The 13,654-nt window shown below is 37.1% G+C and overlaps 1 protein-coding gene across 1 annotated transcript in view; it reads right to left on the bottom strand.

The window, feature by feature from the left end:
• Positions 1–13,654, bottom strand: part of CFAP61 (cilia and flagella associated protein 61) — a gene marked incomplete at both ends in the record, with an annotated part of 104,487 nt that overhangs the window by 64,984 nt on the left and 25,849 nt on the right. Inside the window, 4 exon segments of the mRNA XM_084283381.1 lie at positions 5,494–5,628; positions 8,327–8,533; positions 9,707–9,784; positions 10,254–10,380. Of these exon segments, the coding sequence (XP_084139507.1) occupies positions 5,494–5,628; positions 8,327–8,533; positions 9,707–9,784; positions 10,254–10,380 (547 nt within the window).

The raw sequence follows: 13,654 nt of genomic DNA, 5'->3' as shown, positions 1-13,654 counted from the left end.
GCCACTTTTAATATATTCCACTGCCTCACTTCAATCTACATAGAACAAACTGAGCCAAAATGAAATTTCCTATCGTTACAGATTTTCTATGAAGTCAAAATACATTTTAGGGGAGGGCAGACAGCTATAATGTAAAATAGCAACAACAGTTTTTCTTAACCACTTTTAGTAATTCAGTGCACTTTCGATTTTTTTACTGAATAATGTTGAAGAGAAGGCATTCACAGAACTATGGCTAACTTTTTCTGTGGTGGGATGCAGCATCAAACCCACTGCTGTACAGGTAATCTTCCCCCTAGTCATTTCCTGGACATCAATCCAGGCACCCTGGCAACACTCAACCCTTGAACAAGTTCACAGTGGACTAGCTCTGCAAGCTCAAGTCTGGCTTGAGCACCTCACTCCATGCTTTTGCCTGTCACTCCTTCACCTATTACTTCTTGCCCCAGTTTAGACATTTCCTTTAATGCACCTGTAGCATGACTTGAGAAGTACAAAATTACCCGAGAAAGATTTATTGTGTGTGTTATTTTAAAATAGATTTATACAATGCTGTGTAGACTTCCACAACATTCAATTGTTCTTCCTTCTTTTTATAAGCTATAGCACAAGAAACAATTCTGAACTGTGCAATAAAACCTGACAGCTTGAATGATACCATGAAATAAAAACATATATAATAAACCCAATAGCATGAATAATAATGATAGGGCAGAAACAAGAAAATAATTTGACAGATGTGTGACATTTTTGTTCTTCGCTGTGGATCAGTTATTCTTGTTAATTATATCACCTATTCTTCCCTTTTATTGATAATTACATGAAGCAGATGGATAACAGAATGCTCCCAGATGGTGAGAAAGCAAACAAGTTTACAAATTGTTTATTTATGAAGATATCATTAAAAATTATTTCATTATCTACAGTTTTCTACTCCACCAACAAGTACAGGCACCTTAAAGGCCAGCAGCACTTCATAAGATATTTAGTATTCTGCTGTAACCAACTGCTTTTTAACATAAATGACTGAAATGACTGACAGATGTGCAAAACACAATAATAATCTGTTTTAACACTGTGGGAATTAAGATTTTGAATCTTTGGATCTTCTGCCAATTGGCGCTTCAATGCTGTTTACTGATTTAGAAAACAAAAAATCAGAGATTTCTTTTTGATTTGGGACAGCTGTAGAAAGTGTTTGATCTAATGAGCAGACAGGAGTTTTTTCAGGTCTGTGTCATGAAACTCTATAGCTTGGCAGATGTATGGCCTGATGCAATTTTGAGCTAATATGTGGAACCTCTGATATGCTTGCTAGAGAAGTGCAGGCTTAACAGGCATCTCAAAGTCTGGATACTTCCAGGACTAAATGCAAATAAGACCATTAACAATAGCACCATTCCAGAGGGCTGCAGCAGGAGACTGGGAAGCATAAGGCTGCCCCCCCTCTGTGCCTTCTCAGTAAATCCTCACCTGATTTATCCCAATCTCTTCCGTAAAGGGATGCAAGATAGAGTTTTGCAGGATCAGACAGAAAATCAGCAGCAAAAGGTATTTGCCATCTCAAGGAATGCAGTAAAAACACACACTGTCATTAGTGACTATTACAGGAAGATGTTACTATGGTCATAAGAATCTTCAGCCCTTTAGGAAATGGACAGGCACTGCTTGGGAAGTGTCAGGTCTTCTGAAGCACAAGACAAAGCAGTACAGAGTCGTGATTTAGGAACAACAGTGAAAAAAACAGTGCTTGCCTTAAAACCAGTGCAAGGCTTTAATAACAAGGACAAGAATCAGAGAAGAGGAACAGAGTGTCTAAAGACTATATTTCTTCAGAGTCACAGCCATTTTAACCATGAGCAAAGAGGCAACACAGGCCAAAGCCTGTCTCAAACTAGAAACAATACTGAATGAAAGGACAAGGAGTGAATGGGGTGGCTGGATAATTGCAGTTAAATAGTTGCTTGGTTATTCGTAAGTTATGTTTTCATATGATAAATTTCTGCATTAAAAGCTAATATCTCTATCTTACACCAAGCTCTCTGAGAAAGACTACAGAAGGAAGGACCCATGCTGTCATAAACACCATAAAACCCAGTTCATTCTGCTTGCTAAAAACAGGTGTGAGCAGGCCAGGAGTCCATTCGGAGTAGCACATAGGGTTTTCCTCTTCTCTCTTTTTCCAGACTCTGGAGTAGACTAGAGCTTTGACAGAGGGATTAGGGGAGCAAGTTATTACAGACAAAAAATCAACTTCTGGTGCTCATCTGTCTATGACAACTGATCCAGACCTGCAGGAAAACCACCTCTCTTCTGCACAGTCACAATCCATCTGGACTGGCAACACGTGGGAAATAGCTGAGGGCAAAGCTTTCCTGATTTAGATCACTGCTTTGGCTTCTGGTTTTGGAGGAAGGAAACAGGGAAGAGAGTCCTTGCAGGTCCTCTTTATCTGTACTTGGTCACTGTTTACAAGTGAATCTCGTCAAGGTCACAAGCAGGCTGGAACGTATTAAAGAAAGACACAAATTGATTGAGCCCCCAGGCTCCCACTGTGTACTCTCTCTATGATACTAAGTTACAAATGGCCTACAGAGATATATATGCACAAATCAAGAGCTGTGCTCAGACACCGAATGGCTGAGCTGCTGAGCCCCAAGCTGTTACTGGTGAAAAATAAATTTTGCAGCAAGAAAAGGAGAGAGACAGCTTTAAAAAAGGCTGGGACAAGAGGAGGGCAAAAAGCTGCAAAAGCAGTAGATGAGAAGCAGATGTTGATGGCTAGATATCAAGGGGCATCTTGTGGGTGTCTAAGCAAGAATTTCATTACAATTATCTCCATCTTAACAGAGATACTCAAGCGATTAATTAGGAAAGGCAGAATTTTCAAGAAAGAATTGAAAAAGAATTGAAAAAATAATTTTCAAATGAAAATTCTACATTTTCAAAATTGACTTAAATTACAACACAGAGATTGTAAATGCCATGTGAAAAAACTGCCAACATTGCAGAGCTACCTAAAACAGGAATTGCAAGTCCTTCAGCTTTCAGGAACAAAGTGAGCTTGCACTAATTTCAGAAATAAGTGGGTTTTGTTTGTTTGCTTGCTTGCTTGTTTGTTTTAATATAATAAGAAAAAGACACCTCAATTAAAAGAAGCTTAGCAAGCCAGAAGAAACATGTGAAAAGGACAGGTGGAGCTGTCTCAACTACTTGGAAGCCCTGCTTGCCCAACAGTTTTAAGACCCTGCAAGTTCCTGCCCGTATCTACACAACAGCTTGGGAAAGATCTTGTTTAAAACCATCCTGACAAAGATGGTAAATGACATTTTCTCCTTGCTGTCATTAAGGTGCTTGCCTCAGAAAGTTTCCTACTCCAGCCTCTTCTGCCTTTCATTTTCCCCTCTTTCTTCTCCACGCTTTCCTTCCAACATTCTTTTTCATTTCCCTTTCACTTCACTTTATAGCCTGCTAGCATCTCTCTTCCATGGCCAAAATGTGTCTCGTTATTTTTAGAGGTTGATATTCTTAACCTTTCCATTTGGCAGAGTTAATCTATCAAGGAGTTATATATAGTATCTTGCTCCTTGCAACAGGAATTGTGCCTTTCTGTTTACAGAGTGCCTGAGCACACCTTTTGATTGCTAAAATAATGTAGAGGTATAATAATACTGTGACTGCTGAAAGCTAATATACTAATTTTATAAAAATACACATAGTTTTATTTGCAACTTAGCTGCAGGATTTTGCAGGGAAGAGTAGGATTATTGATTTGCATCAATCTTCCTTTCTGCAACATTAAAGACAGGGCAAATGCCTTATGCCTGGCTACTTGCCAGAGCTAACAAAATATCCAAGATCTGAAAGCAGCAACAGCTTTTTACTTATACTAGCATATGCAGTTCCCCATGGTAGGTTACCTCTTAAATTATGAAGCTTTCCCAACCAATGCTGACCAGAGGTCATTTCTTTCACTCAACAGAAGAGTCAGTTTAGCTTTGTACGGTTTCACATTCTTGGTATTTCAGAAAACTAGAGACAGCAGTACAGGACTAGTTTTATCCTCAAGTTACTGCCTAGGGATCAACCCCAGATGTCAGTTTTGGTAGAACACAGTCTGTCAAAAATCTATAATTAATGCTGGTGCATATGCACAGATACTTACACAGTGCTAACTTTTTTTTCCCCCAGCAAAACTTTGCTAGTGAAATCCTTGTGTGTTTTACTCGACATAAATTTATTAAACATTGGAGATTTTAAACAATTATCTCACTATCTGCAACTCTCAGAAATGCTCAGAAAGAACCCAGGAATGGAACAGACACCAGTTTGCAAATCTCTTAGAAATTGGAGGTCTGTAATTTTCTATCTCAAATAAAAACACTAAGATGAGCTCTTCTAGTAGGAGTAACAGCACACTTTAAAGATAAAATAGGAAGGAGTTTAAAAAAGAAGGGTTAGATAGTTTATTCTGTATAGAAGAGGAAGGTAAGGATGTACATGCTGAGGGAAAGACTTTGTTCAACAAACCCAATCTCAATTCAATGGGCTCAGCCATGCTCTGGATTTTGCCTTGCCAATTGCTGCCTAATTAAGAGTTTTGAATGCCAAAAATTACTGACTAACTGCGAAAAGGACAGCACTAAAAATATTATATGGGAATCCATCTCAGCCAACTGGAAGGTAGTAGACAGACATAAAGCTCTCTAATTATATTTCTTTAGTAAATTACAGCCACCTACTGAGAGTATCTATCACTAATTGTTTTTTTCCACAGTATTTCAGCTTTACTAGTTATTCTTGTGAGGAGCCTCTTCACATCATATTTTAGTTATTTAAAACTATAAGATAGCATGAAGTGTAAGTTATTTAACCAATGACATTTTAAGAGACTTGAATTTCAGAAACTCTGTAGGGACCCTCTGTAAGGACTGTATGAGTCCTACATAAGTAAAAACTGTTTGGTAGTGAAAAGAAACTTTTTATTTGCTGTTAAATTATTCCTGGTATTTTGAAGCATTTTTGAAGGTACCCTATGCATTGAAGAAAACTGACTTTGGGATTGATAAAAAAAAAAAAAGATATAAGAAATTTCTACAGAAATTGTCAGAAGCATAAAACTATTTTTGCACTTGGAGAGCATAATACATAAATAAACTTACCACGAAGCGGGAATAAATAGTAAGTCAGAACATTTAAAATGTGTTATGAGTCTGAAAGTACCATCGTGGAAAAATATTGGTAAAACATAAGCATGCATTAGTAGGTAAATGTAATAGTTCAGTGATTGCTGGTTGCAATATGTTTTAAATTCAAGCTTAGAAGAAGTGATGGTAGTGCAGAAGCAGAGCTGAGATTGTAAAGGTACGGACACCATGTTCAATGTAATTAAGAAGCAACCTATCAACATGAAGTTGGTAATGCCATCCCATCTGCCAAACCCTGCATTAGCTGGCACTACGCCTCTTGTCTGCTACTGCTTCTGTTACCCACCTGATCCTTGGAGACCTGCTCTGATGGAGCGTTTATGCCAAGCTCTTCCAGAGGATAGACAATCTGTCGTCTTGGTCGCACGGGAACCATGTAATGAAGGGCAGATGTCAGGGAATGGGCATGGGGATTCTGAAACTGAAAGACAGAGATCTATATTTCAGTAGAGAGAATGTCAGATCAGTGCATCACAGATGTCTCTTGTATGGCTTTGCAAATACAAAATTCTTAGGTCTGTTGGCTAAATCTGAGAGAAAAATCAGTAAATAAACAAACATACTCAGAGCAGAGGAATGAATTGCAGATAATTCCTGACACTAATGAAGATAATTATGAGAGTAATTACATTACTATCTCTGTGGGAATGACAGATAAACAAGTGGTTTGGTTTATGGGATTATTCAGCACAAGTATTTTCCCCAGGAGGATATTTTTCTCTATAGTGATCATGAATCAGCTTGATTTGACCTCATTAAGCTATGTTATCTACTTACTGTTAACCTTTGCTTGTTTGGCAGAGAACGGTTATGAATTTATACAAAAATTCTATACCAACTAAAATGTCAATTTCATACAAGTGATAAATGTTAATAAACTGGCATAAACTTGAAGTGAATGAAAACCCTAATGTTAATGTGACTAGCATGGATCATTAGATGTAGCTTTATTCCATCTATTATGGTATGACTAGCTCCATCATAACTTATGACATGAAAAGGAAAAAAAGAAAAGAATTACAGGAAATAGAGAACGACCATTAATTCAAACTAAATTACACTGAAGTACCATTCCATCCACAAAGATCGAAAAAAATGTTACTACACTGAGAACTGAGTAAAATACCACTTCTACTGATTATTAGAAAGCAATGATGAGCTAAAGTAACTTAAAGAAACTCTAACCTGGAAATAGACCAAACTGGAATTATTAGTATGATTAACGTCTCCTTCTATCCACTGCCATTAAACTGCATTTTTGTAAGTGCCTCTGAAGAACTTGAGAACCTAATGTTATACAAGGATATTGGTTTCTCAAGAGAGAAACCAATAGTTCTTCATAGAACTCCACAAAAGTGCACATTGGAGAAGCAGAAAAATACACCCTTCTGAAAATGGCCCCGTCCAACTCGTAAAAATTCCTATGTTAAAAAAGGTGACAATTCCAAAACCACATAAGTCAGAGGACTGAATTCATCTCAGTCGCCATCTAAAAGCTTGGAGCTTAGTCCAGCTAGCCACGCAGACACCCCTCAGAGCTGAAGAAAGAGGTGAGCATCTCCAGAGGGCAATTCTTACTGTCCTAAGATTGGTAGCTATGATCGATAGATGAACTGCCCTCTGCACATACTGTGTTTTCTCAATTAATTCTGCAAGGAGCCTACGTGACTTGGCTGGACCAGATACTAGCCGTAGATGGCTGCACACAAATGCATTGACATGATTGTAAAGTTTACTTTGTGCTCCCTTTTTCTTGCCTGACATGAGACTGATAACAAGACAGACGTGGGTATTTTTAGAAGAATCTTTTCTTCTGCTTCCACAAATTATGTTCTTGGAAATTAATCTTCTCATCCATGATTAGGTTCTTATTTTTCTTCTGTAGCGCTTGCAGAAACACGTTTGTTTTCAGTAACAATGAGGTGCCTAGATCCTCCTGAGTTTTGATGAAAGTCTGAAGTATCTAAATCACTTTCGAAGTGTTCTTATAAACCACTTGGATGTTGTTTTGATACTTTTCCCTTGCACATGCTCATGTTGTACAATGCTCAGTGACATAATTCCTTTTTTCTTCCCTGCCCCCCAATTCATTCTGAATCTTAACAAATAGGAGTACTTCTCAAAACTCATTGTGTAGCTGAGTAGCTGTATGTGAGACAGCACAACTCAATTTGGTTCTAGTAATAAACTATGACAAGAAATATAAATTGTTAAATATAAAGGTGATATATGTGCACTATACCTTGTCATTTAATATTTGCTTGGTAACTGATATGCAAATGACAAAGATATGTCAGATGTATTTGCTTATTGAAAGCAATTAAACAGAAAACTCACTTGATGAGTTGCGACAGTTCTTTGTTTGTACAAAGTTGAAACTACACATCCAACCTAGGGGCAAGAAATGAACTCAAACTACAGCTTTTAACTCGAAGAGTCCTACTTAGGCAGGACTGGGAATACTGAATGCTTGCTACCTCATCCTGTAACAGATCTAATGGGAAAGGACAATAAAGGGCAGAAACTTGACCATAAGTACTACAGTATATTTAATGGAAGGGGCTCATACAACAAATACGAGGACCTATGTGGGTAAGAAGCAGGATGTACATCACTCAGAAACAATGAGGAGGTAGCAAACAAATTATTCTTCTACTGTGCTGCACCCAGGGCAACATACTAACGTGTGTAACTTTAGGCATCTAACCACATTTAGAGGACAGTTGCCCTAGGATCCTCTAAATTTGATAGAAAAACAGACACTCACAAAGACTCACTCATCTCAGAAGAAGCCACCCCCTAAGAAGAGCTCCTCTCTCTTAACAGCCTAGGTAAAGAGCCATGGACAAGTACACACCAAACTTGTGGTCCTCCACGTACTTCCTGAAGATACTGAGGAAGTCATGACTTGCGTGCACTGCTAACAGCACTACAGACTAGGCCTGCTATGCAACAGATTTGTCCGTGAATGCAGGTTATGTAGCACAAGAAAACAAAGTACAATTTGCTCCAGGTTGCTAAGACAATTCCTGTTCAAAGTCAGTCATAGAAGCAAAAAGAACAAAGTGAGCAAAGGTGACAATTTTTCATATGTAAAATGCAAACAACTTCCTTATTACCTTGGCCTCTGTATACTGTGGATAAATAGGGTAGTAAAGAGAAGATTTGTGGGCTAAGCGAAGAATCTCCTTTAAAAAGTGTTTGGTATAGTGATGAAATATTGGATTTAAGGCAAAGTGGTTAAGATGTCCATGTTCCTCTTGCTCGTGGTGGTTAAAATGAATAAAGTCTTCAATATTGTAATGTGATCGAATATACTCAATATCCTGGAAAGTAAGAAACTGGAAATCAGCAGTGATGAAACAGCTACATCCACAGTATTTTAGCAAGAGCCAATGAGTTGCTTTTTATCAATTAAGGAATTAAATAAGAATACCAAAATGAATCACAGAATGACAGAATTGAAGTGTTTGGAAGGGACCTCAAGAGATCATCAGGTCCAACCCCCCTGCCAAAGCAGGTTCCCTAGAGCAGGTTGCCCAGGTAGGCACCCAGATGGGCCTTGAATATCTCCAGAGAAGACGACTCCACAACCACCCTGGACAGCCTGTTCCAGTGAAAATTAAGAGCCTTTAAGGATTATTCTCAATTGAAAAGCACATTGACTGAACACATTTTTATTGGAAATCTTTTAATTGTATCAAAAACTACTATTCTATTTGTCCACCTTCATTTACAGGGAATGCATATTTGACCCCTTCACAACAACTGCTGATAAAGGTTAATGGACATTCATGGGGGAAAAACAAAACAAAACAAAAAATCTTATTATAGATTATAGATCTTTCTTGTTGAAAGATCTTGTTGAAAGATCTTTCTTGTTGAAAGATCTATACCTTTTCAATAATAGCAGAAGTCCATAAAACTAAGCATTAAAGAACTTTTTTTTTTTTACTTTCCAAGAATAATGTGCAACTTTATCTTTTTTTGGTACTCCATTAGAGCATATGTTTTTTGCTCATTTGTTTTATAGTCAAGTGCAATTTATAAACTACTGTTGGGAAAAGAAGTTAAGAAAGGAAATCTAGAAGGACAGCTGCTACTCTTTGCAGTATGCTTAGCAAAACTGCTCACTGACTTTGGATACTGGGGGCAAAATAAGTAATTCCAAACACCTGGAGGCAGAATGGCTTTATGCTAAAGAACCAAAACAGGATGCAGGAGGCATACTTTCAGAACCCATCAAACAATTTCTTGCAAATAACGGGATAATATTTTTTTCATCTGCATGTCAATCATAGTCCATGAGAAGGGAAATAATACAGTTTACATAGGAAAGAGATAGAAAGCTTAGAGAAGCATTATTTTTCACATGTATTTTCTGTTAGGTACATGTATAGTGACAAGCACAGAACTCAGCCCTTGTTGCTGAGGGCTCACTGTTACTATTTTCATACAACACAAACATAGCAAATGGGGAAAATATAAATAGAATTTACCATTTCATCTCTAATGACTGAAATGCCAACGATTTGATCCAAAACTTCTGCTATGAATGCTTGTACAGGGGTCCCATCCTGAAAGGCAACAGCAACATAAACACAGGCACATTTTGTCCATGTAGTGTGTTCCAGCAAGCAAAAATACTCTGATGTTCCCTACTGCTTCCTAAGCATATGTCTGGTTGTGTTATGGGAAGGAGAAATAGGCCCCTATCATGTCACAAAACACGTGTTACATGAACACATGTTCATCATGCAGTCAGATGTACATGCAAGAAAACCAACAATGGAAATCAGGCTGTGGGTGGCCAACAACAACAAAGTATCCATCCTGCTTCTGTCTCAGCATTTGCAGAATCACCAGAAAAAGGGGCAGTTGATCTAGTCCACAGATCAGATTAATCATCAAGTCAGGCTGAATACAGCCTATACCAACTGCTGGTACTGACACAGTACACCTGTTTAGGAGTAACAGAATAAATTCTTGATGTATTTATCTCTATTTATCCATTCTATTGTAAATGCATTTGCAGCAAATACTCACTGGTTCCCTGCGAGCCGAAGTAAATATCTTTAAGTCATTCAATATACTTTCATTCAAGCTAAGGGTTTTAATAAGCATTTTGACACCAGGTATATCATTTGTTGTTGCTCTTCTTACAGTAAAGGATCTATTAAAAAAGAAAAAAAGTAGAAGTTTTCTCTGTTACAAGTTAAAGGCTACAGTTATCACACATGTGAAGATGTCTTTCTTCTATAAGCACTAAATATGTCTTTTCATAGCCGAAATTGGCTGCAACATGACAGTTGTTCCAAATGCATATATTAAATTTTATTGTGTAGTAACAGGAAAGATCACACACCATCTGCGTAAAACAACTCAGGAATGCTGCTTTAATTGATACTAAACACTTAAATCCCAATTGCACAAAGCAAAGACTAGCCATAGCTGTAACCACAAGGTATCATGTGTTCCTGAGACTAAAAGCCAGAGACAAGAAGTAAGAAATCTTTAAAAATAAAAATAGAATCCATTAATATACAAGCATGGGCAAAAAAAAAGGGGGTGGGGGGAGAAAAAAAAATAAGTAGAGCCAACTGTTATCTTCAGATATAGAACAAAAGAAAGGCAGAAATATCAATACAACACAGGAATTTCTCCAATAAACACCAAATGACTAACACTTGTGTTGGGCCTCAATTCTTCAAACAGTTACACGTGAGGATAAATTTACACAAATAAAATGCCTCTGCTAAACATAAAATTGCCAATTACTAATCACGTGACGGTGACACGGTATAAAAATGTTTATGCAACGTACCATGTTCCAACAGTTTTTTTGCGCAAAAAACACCAACATGTTAACTACAGACAGGAATACCCTGGCACCTAACTAGTTCACACACTTGGTTATAAAACATGTTCCCACACAAAAACGAAAAAATTTACTTCACAGTAACCATCTACAGCAGTTGAGAAATTATTGTTATCTTTTAAAGGCATCAACACTTCATGGTTAAACAAGATGCACATGCAATTAAGACTTACGGAGTGCTGTTCAAGGAACTCAATTAAAACTTAATTTCCAAGAATTAAGATCTTTTACCCACAGTTTACAAAAGCCTGCAATTCATGTAGTATAATTTCCATTCCTGTAGTTCTTGTTTTCAATTTAAACTTGTATGTGCTATTCTTCATCCTAAGTCACATTAATATTGATTTTGTGGAATATGGTTCTAATATCAGTTCTAGTAATTTTAAAAATATATACCTACCTAATATATGATATGTTATGGCAAATTTCACAGCTCGATCTCATGGAATACTTTCAACTCAATTATTTGAGTGCTCAAAAGCATACAATACATTTGATTACTGCATTCTGTAAGAAACCCTGCAGCTGGCATCCAAATTATGAATTAATCCTGAATTTCTAAGTGAGCTTTGGGTCAGTTTCCACACTTGTTAACACATTTCCACAGACAGCTAATTGCAAGATGAAACAAGTGATGAGGATAATGGCCAGCAAGACCAGCAATCTGGTTAACTCTTCAACCTGTGAGCACTCTATCTCCCTGCCACTCTAGTGTGCCCATGGTTTGAGTTATTCCCCCTCCAATGGCCAAGAGAAAGCAATTGGGCCAATCATGAACTACATTTTTAGCATTAGAAAAAATAGAACACATAAAAAATGAAAATTGTTTTAAAAATAAAATAAATATATAAATAATGAAACATCCAGATCCACTATCAATATGAAAGAACAGAAAGGACTATCCAAGGTTTGGGCTCATTTCTCTTCCAGCAAAGAATTAACTCACTTTAGATGCCCAGTTCCTTTGACTGCTCAGAAGCCAGTATACTATTATTATTATTATGCCTTTTAGTGAAAATTGAAGGAAAGTACCCATTAAGCAGTTCAGCCTATGCCTTCTCATCTGTTATTTTTTCTCCTTCACTGTTAAGTAGTAGACCTATACTTCCATTTGCTGCACTCTTGCTTTTTGTGTACTTAACACTTTTTCTTACTCCTCTTACAACCTTTGCTAATCAGTATCTCATTTTGTGCCTGTGCCTCTTCTGATTTTGCCCTTTCATGTCTTCACATTCCCACCTTCTTACCCCTGTTTTCCTTTTAATCCATTTTATGTGATGTCCTTTTCACTCACATGCCTTTTGAAAGCTTTTGGTGCAAGTATAATATATTGATCTTTTACTTTTTCATAATTTTTTTTCTTCCCTCTTCCCGAAGGGAGTATCTACTGTTGTACACCAAGTTGTGCACAGAAACTTTCTAAAAGCTTCACCTGGTTTCTTCCACACCTCTTCTGATCCTAAACCTCACCTAGAGTCTATTTTTTCCTTTCCAGCACAGCTGCAGGAAAGCTGGAAAATGCTACTAATGACACTATTCTGTTGTCATGGAAAGACTGGTATGACTTGGAATATGCACAATTTAATCAGAATGTTAAGGTCTTTTAAAAACCTTGATAACGAGTTTAATTTTGAACAAAATCGCAAAAGGACTCATGACTACCAATCCTACTGCTGGATTACTGAACAGCTGTGACTGAGATTAACAGGAATTACTCCAGTGGCTTTATCTTTGTCCAGCTGGATTCTTACACAATACACAGAAGCCAAATTTCATCTCATGGTAAAAGGCTTCTGCGTATGTCCAAGAGTAGCTGGCCAGTTCCTGCAGAGACTATTTGTATACCATCAGTGGTGATTACGTATGCAACTAAAGCAGAATTATTTCTCTGAAATCACAGAGTATTTAGCTACATTAATAAGAAACAAAAGGAAAATGTCCTACTGTGTCAAAAATTTAAGATTGGTGTTTGGGCCAGCACAGGCTTGTGATACAAATGAAGGATTGTGACAGAAGTTATAAAGACAGAGTTTCTGCATCCCAGTTTACCAATACTTCAGACTACAGAAATGTTCAGAGTAGCATAAATTTGAAAAACATGAAATACCTGATTTGACACACACAAGAAAAAGAGATCAATTAGGTAAAATAGATACTCAACAATGAAGTTACTGCTGTGTATGTTCAAGAAATACATTACTGCAGTTCTCTCTTGCAAGAGAATTTTATCATGTTTCCAAGAATTAAATCTACACCTGGCTTTCAAATATCAATGCTATTCAAACCAACTCAAGTCTAAAGGTCAAACATGGCACCATATTTCTTGGTTGGCCTTGTTCTACAATGAAGTAGCTTGGAGAAGCTACTCATCCATAATAATGTTCATCTTCATTAAGTTAGTACCATACATTCATACTTTCAAGGAATCCTTCTATTGCAATTTTCTTTTTACTTTACAGGAAACCATATAAATGCTGGCAGTCAGAAGACCACTTGCTTTTACATGTTTAATTACCTTATTTTTTGTTTCATTAAAAATCAAGTCACTAATTAATTTATTTTACTGAAA

Source organism: Netta rufina (genome assembly GCF_964035555.1).
Source record: "Netta rufina genome assembly, chromosome: 3".
NCBI lineage: Eukaryota > Metazoa > Chordata > Aves > Anseriformes > Anatidae > Netta > Netta rufina.
This window is presented reverse-complemented; position numbering and strand designations above follow the sequence as displayed.